This window comes from Thamnophis elegans, chromosome 9 (assembly GCF_009769535.1).
Source record: "Thamnophis elegans isolate rThaEle1 chromosome 9, rThaEle1.pri, whole genome shotgun sequence".
In the NCBI taxonomy this organism is placed as follows: Eukaryota; Metazoa; Chordata; class Lepidosauria; order Squamata; family Colubridae; genus Thamnophis; species Thamnophis elegans.
In genome coordinates, this window is record NC_045549.1 from 75,310,593 (window position 1) to 75,332,579 (window position 21,987).

Genomic DNA, 21,987 nt, shown 5'->3' on the forward strand with positions numbered 1-21,987 from the left:
CTGTTCCCTTCCCACCAAAGGTGGTCCCTATTTTTCTACTTGCATTTTTTAACGTGCTTTCGAACTGCTTGGTTGGCAGAAGCTGAGTAACGGGAGCTCACTCTGTTATGTGGCGTTAGGGATTCAACCTGCCCAACTGCCGACCTTTCTGATCGACAAGCTCAGCGTCTTAGCCACTGAGCCACCCCACCCCCCCTTGTTGGTTAGAGAAGAGCATATGCCACGAATAAGCAAGTCCATCTTCAAATTAGCTTCCTGGGTTTTTTGAGGAGGGGGTGGAACACCTATTTTCTGTCTTGCTGAGTCAGGTGATTCTCCTTTTTTAAAAAAAAAAAATTTTTTTTTTACACCGTCCTGCAAATTATGTCTCTCTTGAAAGGACAAAAGACTTTACGGGGAGTATATCTATCTGTCTGTCTGTCTCTCTCACTCTCTCTCTCTCTCTGCCTCTTTCTCTCTCTGTGTATCTGTTTCTTTCTGTCTCTTTCTTTCTTTCTCTCTCTCTCTCTTCCCCCCTATCTCTGTGTCTGTCTCTCTCTGTCTTTCTCTCTCTCTCTGCCTCTTTCTCTCTCTGTGTGTCTCTTTCTCTCTCTCTCTTTCTATCTATCTATCCATCCATCTTTCTATCATCTGTCTGTCTGTCTGTCTGTCTCTCTCTTTCTGCCTCTTTCTCTGTGTCTCTGTCTCTTTCTTTCTTTCTCTCTCTCTCTCTGTCTCTGTCTGTCTCTTTCTCTCTCTCTTTCCCTCTGTCTCTCTCTGTGTCTGTCTTTCTCTCTGTTTCTTTCTCTCTATCTTTCTCTCTCTCTTTCTGTATCTATCTATCTATCCATCCATCTTTCTATCATCTGTCTGTCTGTCTCTCTCTCTCTCTCTTTCTGCCTCTTTCTCTGTGTCTCTGTCTCTTTCTTTCTTTCTCTCTCTCTCTCTGTCTCTGTCTGTCTCTTTCTCTCTCTCTTTCCCTCTGTCTCTCTCTGTGTCTGTCTTTCTCTCTGTTTCTTTCTCTCTATCTATCTTTCTCTCTCTCTTTCTGTATCTATCTATCTATCTATCCATCCATCCATCCATCCATCCATCTATCATGTCTGTCTGTCTCTCCCTTTCTACCTCTTTCTCTCTCTGTGTCTCTGTCTCTCTCTGTCTCCTTCTTTTTCTTTCTTTCTTTCTTTCTTTCTTTCTCTCTCTCTCTCTCTCTGTGTGTGTGTGTGTCTGTCTGTCTTTCTGTCTTTCTCTCTCTCTCTTTCTCTCTCTCTCTCTCTTTCTCTATCTATCTATCTATCTATCTATCTATCTATCTATCTATCTATCCCTGATTATTAAAACTTCTCTGTTCATTGAAGACTCGAGGAGATCACCAACTGGTTTGAGCCGGTTCTTTTAAGGCACTTGCAGACTTAAACATTCCACTAGGTTAAAAAAAAATGAGTCAGATCAATGGTAGATCATTAACAAGTGCAGCTAATGGGTAGCGAGACGAGATAATTTCCTCTACAGGGTTCCCCCCCCCTCCCCTTTGTCCTTTCACCTTTGGAGAGCAGCTGAATAACCACGGGGTTGTGCTGATAACTTGACAGCTGTAAGGTTAGAGTTATCTCTTGTGGAGGAAGCCCCCCGTTGGGACACAGATAATTCACTCCTCAAGAGTGTTGAAATGTTCACAGGCAGGATCTTTCATGGCTCCCCAGGGTAGATGTGAAATTTAACAGGGTGTCGGATTCTGTGGGTTAGTCAAGTTGTGGTCGGGGGAGGCTTGTAGAAGAAGGACAGGGGTTCTGACCGAGGCTTCCCGAAAGCACAAAGCCGAATCCTCGTCCCGATAAAACCCCTTTTATTTAGGTTAAAGGGAATTCCTCTCCTGCAAAGTCCCGGCCAACAGTCTTCTTCCGAGAGATTTCACAACTATAGAACTTTATTGGGCTTTATGGAGATCTGCCAAGCCAATATCTTCTAAACACCATGCTGTAGCAGCAATTACTTGGCAAGAAATCAGGAACAGATCTTCAGCCTAATGCAGTGGTTCCCAAACTTGGCAACTTTAAGACTTGTGGACTTTAACTCCCAGAATTCTCCAGCCAGCAGAGCTGGCTGGAGAATTCTGAGAGTTGAAGTCCACAAGTCTTAAAGTTGCCAAGTTTGGGAACCACTGCCCTAATGCATTGAACTAATTGTCTCCTGCAAACTCCACTCCCCTTTCGCTCCTCTTTATTCCCTATGGGAGGGGCCATTCACTGTCCACCTGTGCCTTTACACCCGAGTATGCCCTTGTTCCTTAGCTGTTCCCTTCTCCTGGCAGCTCTGGGCATGCGCACACTGGGAACAGGCTCCAGCTGTTCTTCTGCCTCACTGATGTCTGACTCTGAAGGCAGCTGATAACTGTCAGAGGGCCCTGGCCCCCTCTCTGCCTCTGACACAGAGCCCTCCTCCGAGCCTTCCCCAGACGCCAGGACTGGTCCATCTTCCTCCCCAACCTCCCCACTGTCCGACTCTGCCTCCAGCTCCACTGGCCACTGATGGGCCACAACCACAGGATTGAAAATTCACCAACAAAGGAAACACCAATCGGTCAATCCATCCATCCATCCATCAACAAACTTGATACACAAGGCTTCATAAGACAAAACGAAAAGATAGGATTAAAGATTACCTGCGAAATCGATGTCGATAGGAGCTCACTTTCTTTAAAGCTGATTTCACATTTCACAGCTAGAATAACTTTAATGTCACTTTGAAGGTGCCCTGATCCGCATACGTTAAAATGAAATTTTGTGGCCTACAATAGCAATAGCAGTTAGACTTATATACCGCTTCATAGGGCTTTCAGCCCTCTCTAAGCGGTTTACAGAGTCAGCATATCGCCCCCACAATCTGGGTCCTCATTTTACCCACCTCGGAAGGATGGAAGGCTGAGTCAACCCTGAGCCGGTGAGATTTGAACAGCCGAACTGCAGAACTGCAGTCAGCTGAAGTAGCCTGCAGTGCTGCATTTAACCACTGCGCCACCTCGGCTCTACAGCTCTGCGACCGTCATAAATACGAATCGGTTGCGAGGGATCCAACTTTTGATTATGTAACCGGGTGGGAGGGGATTCTGCGACGATGGTGAAATCCAGCAGGTTCTGAGGTTACGGAGAACCGGTAGCAGAAATTTTGAGTAGTTCGGAGAACCGGTAGCGGAAATTTTGAGTAGTTCGGAGAGCCAGCAAATGCCATCTCTGGCTGGCTCCGGAGTGGGGAAGGAATGGAGATTCTGCAGTATTCTTCCCCTGGCACACCCACCAAGCCATGCCCACCAAGCCACACCACACCCACCAAACCATGCCCACAAAACTGATAGTAAACCAATGTGAATTTCACCACTGAACGGTTTTAAAGTGAGGGGAAAAACTCAAGTCCTTTCCGATGCTGTTGTAACTTTGGACGGTGAGTAAACAATTGTAAGCCGAGGACTTCTGTCCCGTACAGCTTTTCTCGAACTCGTGGTTACCGTCCACAGTAAAGAATTAATTTCATTCCTCTATTGGTTGTGTTGTGCAGCGGTCGCTCGTCTGGATAATTCAGCGGTCGCTGAAGGAGGACCTCTTCCTAGAGATGGGGAGCCAAATCAGAGGAGGTCAGCAGAGTGCGAAGCATCTCCTGACCCAAATGGCTTTGAGGAGGATTCCATCAACCCCCAACATTCCTCTTCCAGAAGCTGAAAGGCGAGGAGGAAGATTTCTCTTCAAGCAATCTTCCTTTTTCAAAAAGCTGTAGCAAACATCTCCCTTTGGCTCTCTGGATCTATTTTGGGAGCCTGGTGTGACCCTACAAGAAGCCAACAGCCTTCAAAATCGAGAGGAAGTAAAGTGGCGGGGATGAGTAAGGAGATCATGGTTGCAAAGCATGTTGAACCTTTTCTAACTTTTACTTTATCGCGCCTCCGTATGACGATTAAAAAGGACGTGCTACTGCCATGACTTCCAACCAATTTTTGAATGAGGATGAGGACATTCTTCTAAGCCCCCTCCCCACTTGACATTCTTCTAAGCCCCCTCCCCACTTGCTTACTCCTCAACTTGGGTGCACAAAGGACTTCATTGTTTACATCTGTCTTCAGTTGGTGATCAGATAAAGACTCTAATTTGTTTTATATAGTTTTTAAAAAGGAAAAGGCCCACGTGTCTATGGAGGAGATCCTCAATCATCCAAGTCATGGTTGTCCCAAAGGCGCTTTTTAAGATGTTAATGTGTTTTTATTTTCCATTTTCATTTTCGTACAGTCACATATATACTGTGCACAACCGGGGCCATATAACATTAAACAATAAACACAGCCATTCCTCTTGTCAATAATACCCCCCAAAATAGAAACCCAATGTACCTCTTCGACCCTCCATACACCTCTTTCTTTCGCCCCCCCTCCAACTTTCCATCTTCCCTCCATCATCCCCCTCTACCCTACTTCCCCTCCCCCTCTACCACTCCTCTCTCCTGGTACACTCCCTCCCTTCCTTCTCACCCTCCCTCCAATCCTCTCTCCCACCCTCTCTACCCCTCTTTCTTCTATCCCTCTACTCCTCCCTTCGGTGTATTTCTACTATCTGTTAATATATTCAGCTTGTCCTATTTTTACCAAAGGCGCTTTTTTCAAGGGGCAACTGGACGTTTTTTAATTTTTCTTTGAAATATGTTTCACTTCTTTCAAGCCAAGAAACAACAACTACTACTATACTACTAGTTTTTCTCTTCCTCCCCCCTCCTCACTATCTTTCTCCTCCTCCTCTTCTTTCCTTCTTTTCCTTCTTCTTTTCCTCTTCTTCCTTCTCCTCCTTCTTCCTCTTCTTCTTTTCCTTCTTTTCCTCTTCTTCCTTTCCTTCTTCTTTTCTTCTTCCTCCTCCTCTTCTTTTCCTTCTACATTTTCCTCTTCATCATCATCTTCTTCTCCTCCTCTTCCTCCTTCCCTCCTTCCTCCTCCTCATCTTTCTCCTCCTCCTCCTCTTCTTCTTTCCTTCTTTTTCCTCTTCTTTTCCTCTTCTTCCTCCTCCTCCACTTCTTTTTTCCTTCTTTTCCTCTTCTTCCTTTCCTTCTTCTTTTCCTCCTCCTCCTCCTCCACTTCTCCTCCTCCTCTTCTTCTTTTCCTTCTACATTTTCTTCTTCTTTTTTCTCTTCTCTTCTTCCTCCTCCTCTTTTCTCCTTTTTTCTCCTCCTCCTCCTCCTCTTTTCTTCTTTTTCTTCTTCTTTTCTCCTCTTCTTCTTCCTCCTCCTCCTCCTCCTCCTCCTCCTCCTCCTCCTTCTTCTTGTCTTTTCCTCCTCTTCTTCCTCCTCTTCCTCCTCCTCCTCCTCCTTTCCTTCTTCTCAAGAAGCTTCTTGATGAGAAGTGAAATGCCTTCAAAGAAAAATCAGAAAGTCCACTCGAAAAAGCACCTTCGGGACAAAAATCCCCGTCGTTTACATTTGCAACCATTTATATGCTTACATTTACATGCTCCATATTTATATATCGTATTTGATTATCTATTATCATTTTGCCTTTCGTTCTGGGTCATTCAATCAGAACCAACCCCCCTTGGTTCAAGGCAATCCAATGCCGTTGTCCTGATTATGGCTTTGTATAGGAATAGAGCAAAAGTGGAGAGAAGGAACAACTTTCCTGGCGTGAGAATAGGAAACCACAAATGAATACTACATCTAATTCTGGTCAGCACATTGCAAAAAAAAAATATGTTGCAACTTTGGAAAAAGTGCAGAGAAGTGCAATTAAGAGGATCAAAGGCCTGGAGACTAAAAACACACGAAGAACGGTTGCAGGATTCAGTTTGGCTAGTCTAGAGAAAAGAAGGATTAGGAGGGACATGCTAGCCATCTTCCAATACTTGAGGGGTAGCCACAAAGAGGAGGAGGCCAAATTATTCTCCAAAGCACCAGAGGGCAGGACCAAAAAACCATGGATGGAAACTAGTCAAGGAGAGAAGGAACCTGAAATTAAGGAGAAACTTTCTAACAGCCAGACCAATTAATCAGTGGGTCTTGTAGGTCTTCCATCACTGGAGGTTTTTAAGATGAGACTGGACAGCCACTTGTTTGAAATGGTATAGGGTCTCCTGCCTGAGCAAGGGGTTGGACTAGAAGACCTCCAAGGTCCCTTCCAGCTTTATGCTGAATTAAATAGCCATGTCTGGATCAGTCCTGCTATTAATAAGTCCCTATCCCTATAACTTGAACAGCTATTAAGTAATTGCAGGGGTTGAAAACTGGCCCAGTAACATTTAACCATAAAAAGAGTCGGAAGGGACCTTGGAGGTCTTCTAGTCCAACCCCTTGCTCAAGCAGGAAACCCTATGCCATTTCAGGCAAATGTGTTGGGAGCAATCCGAGAGGAGAAAATAAATGATTTAAGAGTTGTGATCATGCCACTCATACTTTATTTGACTTGTTGTGGAATTATTTATATTCACTTCAGAATAATTGTTTGGACCTCAAAAGTCTTAACCAGATTGAAATCTGGATATTTACAGAGCCATTTCCCATAGATTCCTCCTTTCCTGCATTCTCAACATTGTCCGGATATCAGACCTACAGAGTTAAGAAGTTGCAGGAAATAATAATAATTAAAAAGACCAAGATTTTATTTTATTTTTCTAGAATTTGATTGAAACACAGAGGCTCAGAAAGACGTTTGGCTGGAAATTATTTAAATGCAGTTCCTGTGGCTGCTTTATGAGACACAACTGATAACCTATTGATCTTATATTGTTATACAATAGTATTTTGCAAGTTACTTCCATCATCAAAAGAAAATGCGTATACGTATAAGACAAACCAAAGATATGGCTTAATGAGGGAATTCATTAGCGTAAACAAGAAAGGGGTTAACAATCTTAAACCTAACTATTCTTATCATTCAGATGTTATGATGTCAAACAGTACTTATTATTTAACAATTATGATTGCAAATAGAGTAGATGTATAACCGTAATCTCCTGCCACAAACTATACTGTTTACTGAATATTAGAATATCAGGATTTAATTACAGTCGTGAAGGTTGCAAAATATAATGTTGGGGTAGCGTTCAGATCAATATTTGGCATGGCTTCCTTTCTTTCTTTCTTTATCTCCCCCCTCCCCCCGCACTCTAGTAAGTAAGTGTTAAACATCAACTCCTTGTTGTCCTAAGGCAAAAGAGATAGCAAAGCTGGATTCAGTTTCAGTCTGTAGAGATTATGGTCAGCCTCAGAAAATTGTGCTCAGAGCTGGAATGGAATGGAATGGAATAGAATTCAGAATTCAGAATAGAATAGAATAGAATTCAGAATCAGAATTCAGAATTCAAAAATCAGAATTCAGATTCTGAATAGAATAGAATCGAATAGGAATGGGAATGGGAATAGAATAGAGAATTCAGAATAGAATAGGAAAAAATAGAATAGAATAGAAAAGAATAGAAAAGAAAAGAATAGAAAAGAATAGAGAATGGAATGGAATACAGACTAGAATAGAATAGAATTCAGAAATAGGGTAGAGTAGAGTAGTGTAGAATAGAATAGGAATAGGATAAAATATGATAGAATAGGACAGAATAGAATAGAATAGGAATAGAATAGAGAATTCAGAATAGAATAGGAAAGAATAGAATAGAATGGAATAGAATAGAATAGAATTCAGAAATAGGGTAGAGTAGTGTAGAATAGAATAGGATAGGATAGAATAGAATAGGAATAGAGAATTCAGAATACAATAGGAATAGGAATACAATACAATTCAGAATACAGTTCAGAAACAGAGTAGAGTAGAACAGAACAAAACAGAACAGAATAAAGAATAGAGTAGAGTAGAGAACAGAGAATGGAATGGAGTGGAATGAAATAGAATGCAATATAATATAGAGTAGAGTAGATTGGAGTGGAATGGAATAGCACAGGACAGGACAGAATATAAAATATAGAATATAGAATAGGATTAAGGACTAGACTAGAATAGAGAGAAAAACAGAACAAAATAGAACAGAATAGAATATAATTCTTTATTGGGTAGGTGTGATTGGATACACAGGGAATTGGTCTCCGTTGCAGAAACTCTCAGTATGCATCAGTGGTGGGTTTCAAAAATTGTTCGAACCTACTCTGTGGGTGTGGCCTCTTTTGTGGGAGTGGCTTGCCACCCATGTGACCGGATGGGAGTAGCTTGCCACCCATGTGACCGGATGGGAGTGGCTTGCCGCCCATGTGACCGGATATGAAGATGCCGACGACACTTGTCAGAACCACCTTAAATTACCCCACACACAGCACTGGCATGCAAAAGAATATGATGTAAACTTGTTTTTTAAAAGGTATCTTTGGTTTGCGTTAAAACAACTTCAACACACACAATGTTCTGATTGCACCACAAACGCAGGAGTCATCCTTACCTTTCACAGAGGCCCTGAGTTTTATAAATAGGAGCATGATAGTGTAGAATAATCATATCCAAGGACCAGTGGTGGGTTTCCAAAAATTTTGGAACCTCTTCTGTAGGTGTCCACTGGTGGAACCTCTTCTAACCGGTTCGCTTTCTGGGTCCACTGGTGGAACCTCTTCTAACCGGTTCGGTAGATTTGACGAACCGGTTCTACCGAATAGGTGCGAACTGGTAGGAACCCACCTCTGGTATGCATACTAACATCAAAGTGACAGATCATAAATCATAGTTACCAACATTAAACCTAAGATACAAAGAACAAGTGATAACTGATAACTTCCTACCGTTTTGACCCAGCTTCCCAAACACGACAAATCCCCTGTATTTAAATCAACACTTCCTTTATTTGGAGCGCCAGCAGCCCCGGCAAAAAGTTTCTCTATCACCGCAGGCTAACAAGTCCATCTGGCAGGGGAGATGAATAGCTGTCTGCCACATCTATTCATATCTGTCCTCTGCCTTTTATCCTCAGAGTTTGGGTAGGGCTTCGCTAGCAGTGGTGGCTCTTCCGTCCCAAGGACCGGCCCATAGATTTCCACTGCTCTCCTCTCCTCTGCCACATCTATTCTTCTCCGCCCCCTGCCTTTGATCCCCAGAGCTAGGGTGGGGCTTCGCTAGCAGCGGTGGCTCTTCCGTCCCAAGGACCGGTCCATAGATTTCCACTGCTCTCCTCTCCTCTGCTTTCTGTGCATCCGTGCGTCAGGCACTGGACCCAGCTGTTTCTCCTCTTCCTCATCAGCCACCTCCAGACCTGGGGGCTGTTGACTCTCCATCTGAGGGCTGACGGACGGCCCAGGCTCTGCCTCTGTCTCTCTCTCTCTGCCAGCTCCACTCCCTCTTCCCCCTCAGAGCTCCCAGGTTGCCCTGATGCTGACCCAGACTCCCACGCCTCCTCCCGATTGAGCTGCTGGAGGACCCAACAGGCCACAACACCTATGTTGAGGATGGTTAAAGGTAAAGGTTCCCCTGGCACATGTGTGCTAGTCATTCCTGACTCTAGGAGGCGGTGCTCATCTCCGTTTCAAAGCCGAAGAGCCAGCGCTGTCCGAAGACATCTCCGTGGTCATGTGGCCGACATGACTAAATGCCAAAGGCACACGGAACGCTGTTCCCTTCCCACCAAAGGTGGTTCCTATTTTTCTACTTGCATTTTTACGTGCTTTCCAATTGCTAGATTGGCAGAAGGTGGGACAAGTAATGGGAGCTCACTCCGTTACATGGCGCTAGGGATTCGGACCACCAAACTGCTGACCTTTCTGATCGACAAGCTCAGCGTCTTAGCCCCTGAGCCACCACATCCCTATTGAGGATGGTTGGCGATAGTCGGAATTAATGACAATAAAGATTATACTTATTTTAAAAAAAAGGAGTAAGACAGCCATGGTTACATTTGTTTAGATCAAAGAAGAATCTCAGCGATCACATCACAACAGCCCAGCAAACGTGGGCTATTTTTCAAACAATATTGCTCTTTCCAAGTGACACCTGCCATGTTATGATCCAGTGTTATTCCCCAGGAACATACTCAAAACACGGTTATGTAACTGCTGACCCTGGAGGCTGTATTTACACTCATGTGAAAACGGTGTGATTTTATTTTATTTGCAGGAATCACCATAATAGCCAGGTCTGGATGGGCACCGTGAGAACTGCAATGACGTCAAATTGTAGATACTAGACATGGAAAACACAGCGTCAACAGTTTCTTGATTGGAAAGGAGTAATAAAACGTAGCTAGGAAGATAAATACACAAGACCTGTGTAGTTTAAATACTTTTTTTTTTATAACTGAGACTACTAGTCCGTGAGAGGCCTACGACCAGCTGGTGAAAAGGCTTTTTATAATAATCTTGGATGTGCAATAGTGGCGAATATCTGTAGCTCGGGCGTAGGATGAGGGCAAAAGGTTCATTCTTCAAGCTGGTGGTTTCTAAGCGTTTTGTTAGCAGGCTGGGTAACATCTTCAGCGGAGTTGAGGGGATGTCATTGTGGGTGTCCTTCTGCTAATAAGGGCTTTGTGTGGTCAGTAGGTCTTGTGATGGGGAGGTCACATCAGGTGAGGGCAGTGCAGTGGTGGGTTTCAAAAAAAATTGGAACCTACTCTGTGGGTGTGGCCTCCTTTGTGGGAGTGGCTTGCCGGCCATGTGACCTGGTGGGAGTGGCTTGCCGGCCATGTGTTTTCTCTCTCTCTTTCTCTCTCTCCTTCCTTTTGTCTCTCTGTCCCCTTTTTCTTTTTTTTCATCTCTCACTCTTTTTCTTTCTTTTTTCTTTTTTATTTATTTATTTCTTCCTTTCTTTCTCTCTCTCTCTCTCTCTGTGTCTGTCTGTCTGTCTGTCTGTCTGTCTCTCTCTCTCTCTGTGTAGCAGTGGTGGGTTTCAAATTTTTTGGAGACCTCTTCTGTAGGTGTGGCCTGCTTTCCGGGTCCACTGGTGGAACCTCTTCTAACCGGTTCGGTAGATTTGACGAACCGGTTCTACCGAATAGGTGCGAACGGGTAGGAACCCACCTCTGGGGCAGTGGTGAGCTGCAGGGGGTACGCCACGGTACACCTGTACCGGAGCCAGCCCGGAGCATCAGATACCGTTCCAGTACGGTCCTCCGGAGAACCCATGAGGATGCCACCAGCCCCGTTCCAACCGTACTGGTTGGAACAGGATTTGAAACCCACCACTGGGTGAGGGTCATGTCAGGCGAGGGTCTTGTGATGGGTCAAGTGTGGGTTGTGTCAAGTGAGAGTCTTGTGATGGGTCGTGATGGGTCAGATGGATCACGTCAGATGAGGGTCGTGATGGGTCTTGTGATGGGCCATAATGGGTCAAGTGTGGGTCACGTCAGATGAGGGTTTGTAGAACTGAAGATAAATTTCCTGACAGTGAGAACAATGAATCAGTGGCACAACTTGCCTCCAGAAGCTGTGAATTCTCCAACACTGGAGGTTTTTAAGGGGATGTTGGACAACTATTTGTCTGAAGTGGTGTAGGGTTTCCTGCCTAGGCAGGGGGTTGGACTAGAAGATCTCCAAGGTCCCTTCCAACTGTTATTCTATTCTATTCTAATATTCTGTGTCTTCTTTCAATGTCAATCTCTCCATTTCTGCAGAGTCTATTGTTTTCCCCTGAAAATAAGACCCTGTCTTAGATATATTTTTGCCACCAAAAAAAGGCACTAGGTCTTATTTTGGGGGGGATGTTGTCCACTGACTCACCTCACTTACGTGTGTCACCCTGGCTGCAGAAAGTGTTGTGATATGAAAGGCCGGGCTTCAACTGTCCATCCCCCCCATCCCCACCCTAGCTTAATTTTTACCCATGCACCCTAGAGTGGGTGGGGTCTTAATTAGGACTTATTTTGGGGATAGGGCTTATATGGGGTGCATATGTAAAAAAAATCAAGCTAGGGTAGGTTGTATTTTGGGGGCAACATGGTAGTATCTTCTTAATTATCTCTTCATCTTGTGGTGTTTCTTCATCTGTCCAATGTTGTGTGAATATAATCCTCGGTGCTGTTAAGACATGTAATTCTGCTAGCATTTTTAAGTGAGCTGTGCAGGTGGCCATTCAGGAAATGGAGAAAGAATTGGCTACTGGGACATACTGGGAGTTCCAGTTGGGTGCAGTGGGGAAGGCAACAGGCTAGAAACCACTTGAGTGTGAACGCTAGTCCCATCTTAGGTCCAAAATAAGCTGGGGTGACCCTGGGCCAGATACAGGCGGTCCTCGACTTACAATGATTCACCACTCAAAGTTATATTGGCACTGAATAAAGGGGCTTGTGTCCGTTTTTCACACTTATGACCACTGCAGTATCCCCACGGCCACATGATCAAAATTCAGACGCTTGGGAACTGACTCATATTTATGATGGTTGCAGCATCCCCGGGGTCATGCGACCCCCTTTTGCGACCGTTTGATGAGCAAAGTCCACAGGGAAGCCAGATTCACTTAATGACCATGTCACTAACTTAACTGCAATGATTGACTAACGACTGTGGCAAGGAAGGTCATTAAAAAGGGGGAAACTCACTTCACAAATGTTTGATTTAGCAAAATTTTGGGGTCAATTGTGGTCATAATTCAAGGACCCCCCGTTTCCTTCCCACCCTTGTCTTCTCTAGAAGTCATCCCTGGGTTGAAAGCCCCCTGATCTCTTCCTGTTGGAACACCTCCTTCCCTCTGTAAATCAGTTTAGATATATTTCGAGTTTTCCTTTTTTTCCTAATCTGATAAGCTAACCATCTGCCAGGTTTGTTTGCATTACAAAAAGTATTGTGTTTTGCATATAATAAATTAGTAGCTACCTGGTCAGAGATCAACATGTCAAATTGAGATTTTAATATGTTAATAGCTTCCTTAACCTTTGTATCGTCTGGTTTCCTTGTTAACTCCAGCTCTTTTCTCTTAATTTCCTCTTCCAGTTCTGTTCGTTTTAGCCCTTGCTTATTTCTATGTGTTTTATTTATATTCATCAAAACTCCTCTCATATACGCTTTGCTTGCATCCCATACAAATTCCATAGATGTACCCTTATTCATATTCAAAACAAAATATTCAGATAGTAATTTTTTACAATCATTAATATAGTTTTCATATCTAAATAAATTTTCATTCAGTCTCCAAACCTTCTTGCCTGCACTACCCTTCCCAACTCCATCCAAACTGGGTTATGGTCCGAAAGGACTCTAGCTGCAATCTTTGTTTTCTTGACCCTAGAAAGCAAATCATTAGTGGTTAGAATAAAATCGATCCTTGAAAGGGATTGATGCCTGTCCGAGAAGAAAGTGAAGTCATATTCCTCTGCATTTCTTTCTCGCCAGATATCTCTCAATTCAAAATCATCCATAATGTCAAAGAAAGATTTGGGTAACTTTGCTCGCATCTTGGTATTTAGGCGGGAAATCTTCTTATCTCTCTTAGTGTCTATCACTCCATTCCAGTCACCCAATAGTATACAGGAACTATAGTCCCACTGTACTAATTTAGCATGAAGATTTCTATAGAATCTATCTTGCTGTTGATTGGGAGCATAAATTCCCAAAAGTAATGTCTTTTTCCCTTCTAAGATTAAGTCTAAAGCAATATATCTTCCGAAGGGATCTGCTTCTATTAATTCAGCTTTCATATCTTTTCTTAAGTATACAACTATACCATTCTTCTTTTCCATAGCAGAAGCTGCAAAATGTTGACCAAGTTTTGAGTTGATCAAATATTTTTGATCAGTTGACTTGATATGAGTTTCTTGCAAACAAATTACATCGTTCTTAAACTGTTTAAGATAATGAAATATTTTCTTCCTCTTCTGTGGAGAGTTCAGTCCATTGACATTCCATGTTAAAATCTTAGTTGTCATCTTTGGTTGGTTGAAGCATTTTTAGAGCTTCCTGCACGGCCTGTTTAACCTTAGGTCTAGCTCCTCCCACTGCTTCCAGATTTGTTGTTGTAGTTCCTTGATCGATGGCCGATGATTGTTGATGCTGTTGCCTCTTAGCTTGTTTCTCCATACGTCTAGTAGTCATGCGGCTAGGTCTTGGTTCCATAGCACCTTGCACTTCTAGAGAAGAGAGATGCTCCATCTTGTCTGGTGGTTGTGTAGTTTGCTGTCTATCCTGTCCTTCTTGTGGTCTTTCTCTAGGTCCAGATGGTGCAGGGTGTCCGGCCTTCAATATATTATAATAAAAATCTCGGGCTTTCCATACAGAGTTGAGGCGGTACCTTTGCTTATCAAATGTAAATATGATGCCAAATGGTGCATCCCATCTATACTGTATCTGACGATTTCTGAGTTCTTCGACCAAAAAAGCGTAGTCTCTTCTGGCTCTTAACATTTGAGGTGGTATCTCTTTCAAAACAGCCAGGTCTTGACCGCCAATTTGAAGCTTAGTGTTATAAGACGCTTGCAGTACCATATTTCTGAACTCTCTTGTAGTAAAATATATAACGATGTCTCGAGGAAGCTGCTTCTGCTTTGCCAGCCAGGAGTTAACGCGGTAAGCTTTGTCAATTTGCCAGCCTTGGTTGGTCCCTGGTCTTCCCATCAGGCGGTCAAAAGCTTCCGATAGGATCTGTTTCAGGTTCTCCTGTTTCTCCTCACGCAGCCCCCTTACTCTTAATGCGAACTCCATTTGTCGGTACTGTATCATAATAATTTCTTTTCAGCATTTTCCACTTTTTGTTCCACCACCTCTGTTTTCAATGTCAAGTTAGCATTGGCATCATTAAGAACCTCTAGAGTATCTTCCACTCCAGAAATATGTTCTGTTAATACAGTTACAAGACTCAGCATGTCGTCTCTAATTTTATCAACCTTAGCCTCAAATTTCTCATACAACTCCTGTTTAAGTCCTTTTATTTCACTTTTAATTTCACTTTTAATTTCTTCTTTCATTTCTTTTATTTCCTCTTTTCTCTCCTCTCTATTATCTCTAAATTTATCTTCCATTTTAATTGTCTGTGCATTAAAAGCCTCGCTTAGATTACTCAGAAAAAATTCTTTCGTTAACACATCCCCAGCAGGGGGCGTAGGAAGTGGAGGCTGCAGCTTTGTACCAGGCACTGAGGTTGTGCCCCTGGAAGTAGAGGGTGACGACTTCAAGTTAATATTTGGTTTTGAGGCCATTTCAAAATTTGTCTGCCTGCAGTTAATAAAACTCTATTGCCTAAATATACAGCTTTAAGTAAAGAGGCTTTTATTTTGAAATTTAAGGCTTGGCAAAAGTTTCAGTGAGTAAACATTGTAACAAGACCGTTCAACAGATTCATCACCGTTTAACTTCCAAATAAGCAAAGTTAATGAAGGAGTAAAATTCTTCTATTGTGAAACCAAAACATGTGATAAGCTATCTCTTTTGTTTTGAATTCTTTTGAAGTCTTGTGAGAATTAGCAAAAGTGTTCATTATTACCGGAGAAACCAGCCTGCTCGGCGCCATTTTAAAAGCCTCTGAGTAAATAATTTTTCGGAGGAGAAAAAAAGAAGAAGCTAAAATGTTGATAAGCAATTATTGTCCTCGCAGTAAACGGATTCAGCTCGTGATAAGATTAAATCAAACAAAACTTAGAGCAGAGTGGGAGAGACCTACTTTGTCCTGCACAAGGCAGTTTGAAGTTCCCAGCACGGACAGCCGTTCTGCCTTGGGCTAGCCCCCCTTTCCTTGCAAGCACAAAAGCTGCAAAAATCGAAGAGCATTTGCCAGCAAAACAGTTTCTTCTTTCCCTCTTGCCTGAAGGATAAGAAAACCTGATAAGACGTCAGATGGAAGATCCTCTAATCAGGTACGTAGCCAGGAATTCGGAGGCAGCTGATTTTTTGCTGCTTCCACCAGTAAGCTCCTCCCAGGAAGTCCCCTTTTTCTTTTTTTTCATCTCTCACTCTTTTTCTTTCTTTTTTCTTTTTTATTTATTTATTTCTTCCTTTCTTTCTCTCTCTCTCTCTCTCTGTGTCTGTCTGTCTGTCTGTCTGTCTGTCTGTCTCTCTCTCTCTCTGTGTAGCAGTGGTGGGTTTCAAATTTTTTGGAGACCTCTTCTGTAGGTGTGGCCTGCTTTCCGGGTCCACTGGTGGAACCTCTTCTAACCGGTTCGGTAGATTTGACGAACCGGTTCTACCGAATAGGTGCGAACGGGTAGGAACCCACCTCTGGGGCAGTGGTGAGCTGCAGGGGGTACGCCACGGTACACCTGTACCGGAGCCAGCCCGGAGCATCAGATACCGTTCCAGTACGGTCCTCCGGAGAACCCATGAGGATGCCACCAGCCCCGTTCCAACCGTACTGGTTGGAACAGGATTTGAAACCCACCACTGGGTGAGGGTCATGTCAGGCGAGGGTCTTGTGATGGGTCAAGTGTGGGTTGTGTCAAGTGAGAGTCTTGTGATGGGTCGTGATGGGTCAGATGGATCACGTCAGATGAGGGTCGTGATGGGTCTTGTGATGGGCCATAATGGGTCAAGTGTGGGTCACGTCAGATGAGGGTTTGTAGAACTGAAGATAAATTTCCTGACAGTGAGAACAATGAATCAGTGGCACAACTTGCCTCCAGAAGCTGTGAATTCTCCAACACTGGAGGTTTTTAAGGGGATGTTGGACAACTATTTGTCTGAAGTGGTGTAGGGTTTCCTGCCTAGGCAGGGGGTTGGACTAGAAGATCTCCAAGGTCCCTTCCAACTGTTATTCTATTCTATTCTAATATTCTGTGTCTTCTTTCAATGTCAATCTCTCCATTTCTGCAGAGTCTATTGTTTTCCCCTGAAAATAAGACCCTGTCTTAGATATATTTTTGCCACCAAAAAAAGGCACTAGGTCTTATTTTGGGGGGGATGTTGTCCACTGACTCACCTCACTTACGTGTGTCACCCTGGCTGCAGAAAGTGTTGTGATATGAAAGGCCGGGCTTCAACTGTCCATCCCCCCCATCCCCACCCTAGCTTAATTTTTACCCATGCACCCTAGAGTGGGTGGGGTCTTAATTAGGACTTATTTTGGGGATAGGGCTTATATGGGGTGCATATGTAAAAAAAATCAAGCTAGGGTAGGTTGTATTTTGGGGGCAACATGGTAGTATCTTCTTAATTATCTCTTCATCTTGTGGTGTTTCTTCATCTGTCCAATGTTGTGTGAATATAATCCTCGGTGCTGTTAAGACATGTAATTCTGCTAGCATTTTTAAGTGAGCTGTGCAGGTGGCCATTCAGGAAATGGAGAAAGAATTGGCTACTGGGACATACTGGGAGTTCCAGTTGGGTGCAGTGGGGAAGGCAACAGGCTAGAAACCACTTGAGTGTGAACGCTAGTCCCATCTTAGGTCCAAAATAAGCTGGGGTGACCCTGGGCCAGATACAGGCGGTCCTCGACTTACAATGATTCACCACTCAAAGTTATATTGGCACTGAATAAAGGGGCTTGTGTCCGTTTTTCACACTTATGACCACTGCAGTATCCCCACGGCCACATGATCAAAATTCAGACGCTTGGGAACTGACTCATATTTATGATGGTTGCAGCATCCCCGGGGTCATGCGACCCCCTTTTGCGACCGTTTGATGAGCAAAGTCCACAGGGAAGCCAGATTCACTTAATGACCATGTCACTAACTTAACTGCAATGATTGACTAACGACTGTGGCAAGGAAGGTCATTAAAAAGGGGGAAACTCACTTCACAAATGTTTGATTTAGCAAAATTTTGGGGTCAATTGTGGTCATAATTCAAGGACCCCCCGTTTCCTTCCCACCCTTGTCTTCTCTAGAAGTCATCCCTGGGTTGAAAGCCCCCTGATTGATAGATTGATAATCATTGATAGATTGATAGATTTAGATTGATAGATGATTGATAGATTGATAGATTTAGATTGATAGATGATTGATAGATTGATAGATTTAGATTGATAGATGGATAGATGGATAGATGGATAGATTGATAGATGATTGATAGATTGATAGATTGATAGATTGATAGATTGATAGATTGATAGATTGATAGATTGATAGATGGATAGATTGATAGATGATTGATAGATTGATAGATTGAGATTGATAGATGGATAGATGGATAGATGGATAGATGGATAGATGGATAGATGGATAGATTTAGATTGATAGATGGATAGAAGGATAGATGGATAGATTGATAGATGATTGATAGATTGATAGATTGACAGATTGATAGATTTAGATTGATAGATTGATAGATGGATAGATTGATAGATGATTGATAGATTGATAGATTGATAGATTGATAGATTGACAGATTGATAGATTTAGATTGATAGATTTAGATGGATAGATGGATAGATGGATAGATGGATAGATGGATAGATGGATAGATGGATAGATGGATAGATGGATAGATGGATAGATGGATAGATGGATAGATAGATAGAATACATGAACAATGAATGAGTAACATTCTAAATAGTAAAAAAATAAATGTATATTGCCAAACCGATCACCGGAGTATTGGAGGTGTGGGTATAAGCAGGGAACGTTCTATCACATGTGTTGGACCTGGCCCAAGGTTGGAAAATATTAGCGCAAGATAAGGAAGTGGCTAGAAGAGATAACTGAATAAAGGATAGAGCTGAAGCCGGAATTGTTTCTCCTGGGAATCTTTGATGGGAAAATGGAAAAAAAAATTACAATACATATATTAACTGCAATTAGAATGGTACTAGTACAGAATTGGAAACAAATACTCCCCCCAGATCTGATTATAAGAAGGAAAATCTATGAATGTGCAGAAATGGATAGACTATCTATGGGAATGAAGGAGAGGGAAGAAATCGAGTATTATCAAATTGGGAATAGATGGTATTCCTGGCTTGAGAGCAAACGCAAAACTTAAGGTATATAGAGGGTAAAAGTATAATATAGAGAGAGTATTTAAATAAGGATATAACTTAGGATAGCGATATAGAGATACAATTTTTTTGTAAATAGGATTGTTACGAAAAATATGTATACCGATATGGAAAAGCTGTTACAAGGGTAAATTTGTTTTGCTTTTTTATGTGTGTTTTGTTTTTTAATGTTGGGAAATGTAACAAATACAGGGCGGGGCATAACCTTTTCCTAGGGGGTCACAGCAACACTTGTAATAACAACACAAATAATTCATACACCATTCGAAAGCCCATCAAAAACTGAGTTTATTGACACGATTTAATAGTCAGTATGACCACCATTAGCCCTTCGAACAGCATTCAAACGAGGTGGATAAGAACACAACAAATCTTCAAACAGTTCCGTTCGATTTTCCAGATTTTTCAACACAGTTTCCAAATTCATTCTCAAAGTTTCAACCGAATATCGATTTTGACCTTGCTCCTGAATCATCAGAGCTTCCACTTCATCCTTAATTATGGCCCCAATGTTCTCTGCCGGATTGAGATCTGGCGAATTTCCCGGCCAGACGTCATTCGTTTTCCACGAATTTGAAGGATTTCTTGGGCCACTTTTCGGTTTCCTTTTCGTTGTTTGCGACTGCCAGTTGCAATGATGGCTTTGCTTTCTTGGGACAGTTGCAGAGGACGCCCTTCTCCAAATTTTGTGAAACATTCTTGGGCTGTTTTGTTCCAATTATCAGTAACCCAATCCGGATGACGTTTCAATTTGTTTGCAATCCATTTTCGATTGATAAACGTCCTCCAGCATCGCGAGCCTCTCGAAAGGCAATGCATTTTATTCTGTCAATGATCCTTTGTTCTTCCGAATCGAATTTTCCAGCCATTCTTAAAGCAAATTTAACATTTAATAGCTCATTCAATTCAGTTTTTTATGGGCTTTAAAATGAGGTGTCACGGAAGTTGTAAACTGCTGTCGATCTTGCTGTGACCCCCTAGGAAAAGGTTATGCCCCACCCTGTACTATTTAAAAATAAAGAAAGAAATGTATGTCTATGTATGTACGGTTTTAAATGAAATGCACACATCATGATATGAAATAATACATTATTATACCCGAGGTTTTTTTAAAAATAAAAATAGAGTTTCGTTGTTTATAGTCTTTTAAAAAATCTTTTAATTTTTCCATATTTTGGTATTGCATTCAATATCCTGCCATTCTTTTCCAATGAGACAAAAGCCGGATTACAGTATCATTCCGTTTTACATTGTTGGTCATTTGCAAAACAAATAAAAGCCAAAGGGAGTAAGATGTAAAAATATACATATACATTTATATATATATATTTTAACGCATCACAGAAATGAAAGCATGACAGAGGTTCTTTTTTTGTGTGCTTTTTCAACAAATCTTATCAAAGCAATAAGCAATATTCCCGTTCATTCTTTTCTAAAATAGGACAACCCAAAGCTATTTTACAGAAGTCTTCCCTCCCCCCCCCCCCGGCACAGTTCCTTATAAACACCACAACATTGTAAAATACACAATACATAATTCAAATTTCGCAAGCAGGGTTCCTTAGAGAACATATACAAAACTGTACACTGGAGAAAAAAATACACATTATAAATAATAATGGGAAACGCTAAAAAGAGATGAGGCATGATCTGGTGATTCTGGAGGCCACCTAGATTTCCGACTTCCCTGAGTCTGGAAACCTGCCTATTGTCTTCTACTGCAACTACCTGTGTACCACAGCGAGCAAACTTCAAGTTAACAAGAGAGCATTAGGTTGGAGAAAGAGAATGCAAGGAACATTCATGATTGGGCAGGAGAAGTGGGGAAATTACATGTGAAACTGATGTACATGTACGGTTGAACTTGTGAGTTCTTTCATCATTTTCTCCTCTTCTGTACTGTTAGTATGTACAAAGTGAGTACGTTGAAGCAAATGGGGACCAGTGGTGGTATTCAGCCAGATTATAAGAGCCGAGGTGGCGCAGTGGCTAGAGTGCAGCACTGCAGGCTACTTCAGGTGACTGCAGTTCTGCAGTTCGGCTGTTCAAATCTCACCGGCACAGGGTTGACTCAGCCTTCCATCCTTCCAAGGTGGGTAAAATGAGGACCCAGATTGTTGGGGGCAATATGCTGACTCTGTAAACCGCTTAGAGAGGACTGAAAGCCCTAGGAAGCGGTATATAAGTCTAACTGCTATTGCTATTGCTATTGTACCGGTTTGGGCAAATCGGTATTGGCAACTGGCTTTATTCCATCCTATGCTGTCCTATTTAGCCACTATCTGGCTCTACGCTATCCTATTTAGCCACATTTTCTAAGCAAAGTGCATGCGTGGAAGCCCTCACATTTTTGGTGCGTGGCGAACCTGTGGTAAAAATATCTAGACCCCACCTCCGATGGGGACACATTACATGAGATGGAGATTACATGTCTGATAAATTGATTCACCCCTCCAATATGGGCTAAAATATGGGTTCATAACGCCAAGAGATTGAACATTTGACTACGTATGAACCCAAGTGTATTGTATATTCTCTCTTTTCTAATCCTAATCTTGTCCCATTTACTCCCCTTCTTATGCTTCTGCCCGGTTCCACGTAGAATAATATTAAGTCATCCCGAAAACATTTTCCACTCAACTTTTGTGAATGTCGCTGCTAGTTCTTTAACCGCCAGTGGAGTACAACTGCTCTCATCCTTCAACCACCCGCCATGTTGGAAATCCAACTCCCTTTTGCTGGGAAAGCATTCCCACTTTCCCTCTACACAACGATTCCAACCGAAGAGGTAGATTGAGTTACATCCTCAGAGTCGGACAACGAGAAAGCAGAGATCCATGCAAAGGATTTTCTTTCTGTTTTTCTGAGTCTTTCAGAAGACCAAAAGTCTACGGAATTGAGTGTCAGTGTTCTGTTTAACAAATACGAATGGACCCGCCCCCGCCCCCCGACTGCTAATATTAGTGATTTGAGCGTGAAGACACTTTTTTACTCCTCAAACAAGCAACATTATCATAAGAAAAATAAAATTCCCATCAAAAAAACGGGTGGAACTTGATTGCAAAGTTGTAGCCGCCATTTTGATTCGTCTCACTCTTCCTTCCTCGCCCTTTACACCCCCGGTTTAATTAGTGCTTAATTTTGGTTGTGTCATTCTGTTTCTGCCCGATTATTATTAAGACCATAGAACAGTGTTTCTCAACCTTGGCAAC

General features: G+C 42.5%; 1 protein-coding gene across 1 annotated transcript in view; it reads left to right on the forward strand.

The window, feature by feature from the left end:
• The window catches only part of SEL1L3 (SEL1L family member 3), a 36,149-nt gene extending 32,026 nt beyond the window's left edge, over window positions 1–4,123 (forward strand). The window contains exon 24 of the mRNA XM_032224273.1: window positions 3,532–4,123. Coding sequence (XP_032080164.1) covers window positions 3,532–3,692 — 161 coding nt within the window. The 3' untranslated portion in view covers window positions 3,693–4,123. The remainder of the gene's footprint in view (window positions 1–3,531) is intronic.
• Window positions 4,124–21,987: the final 17,864 nt, after the last annotated feature.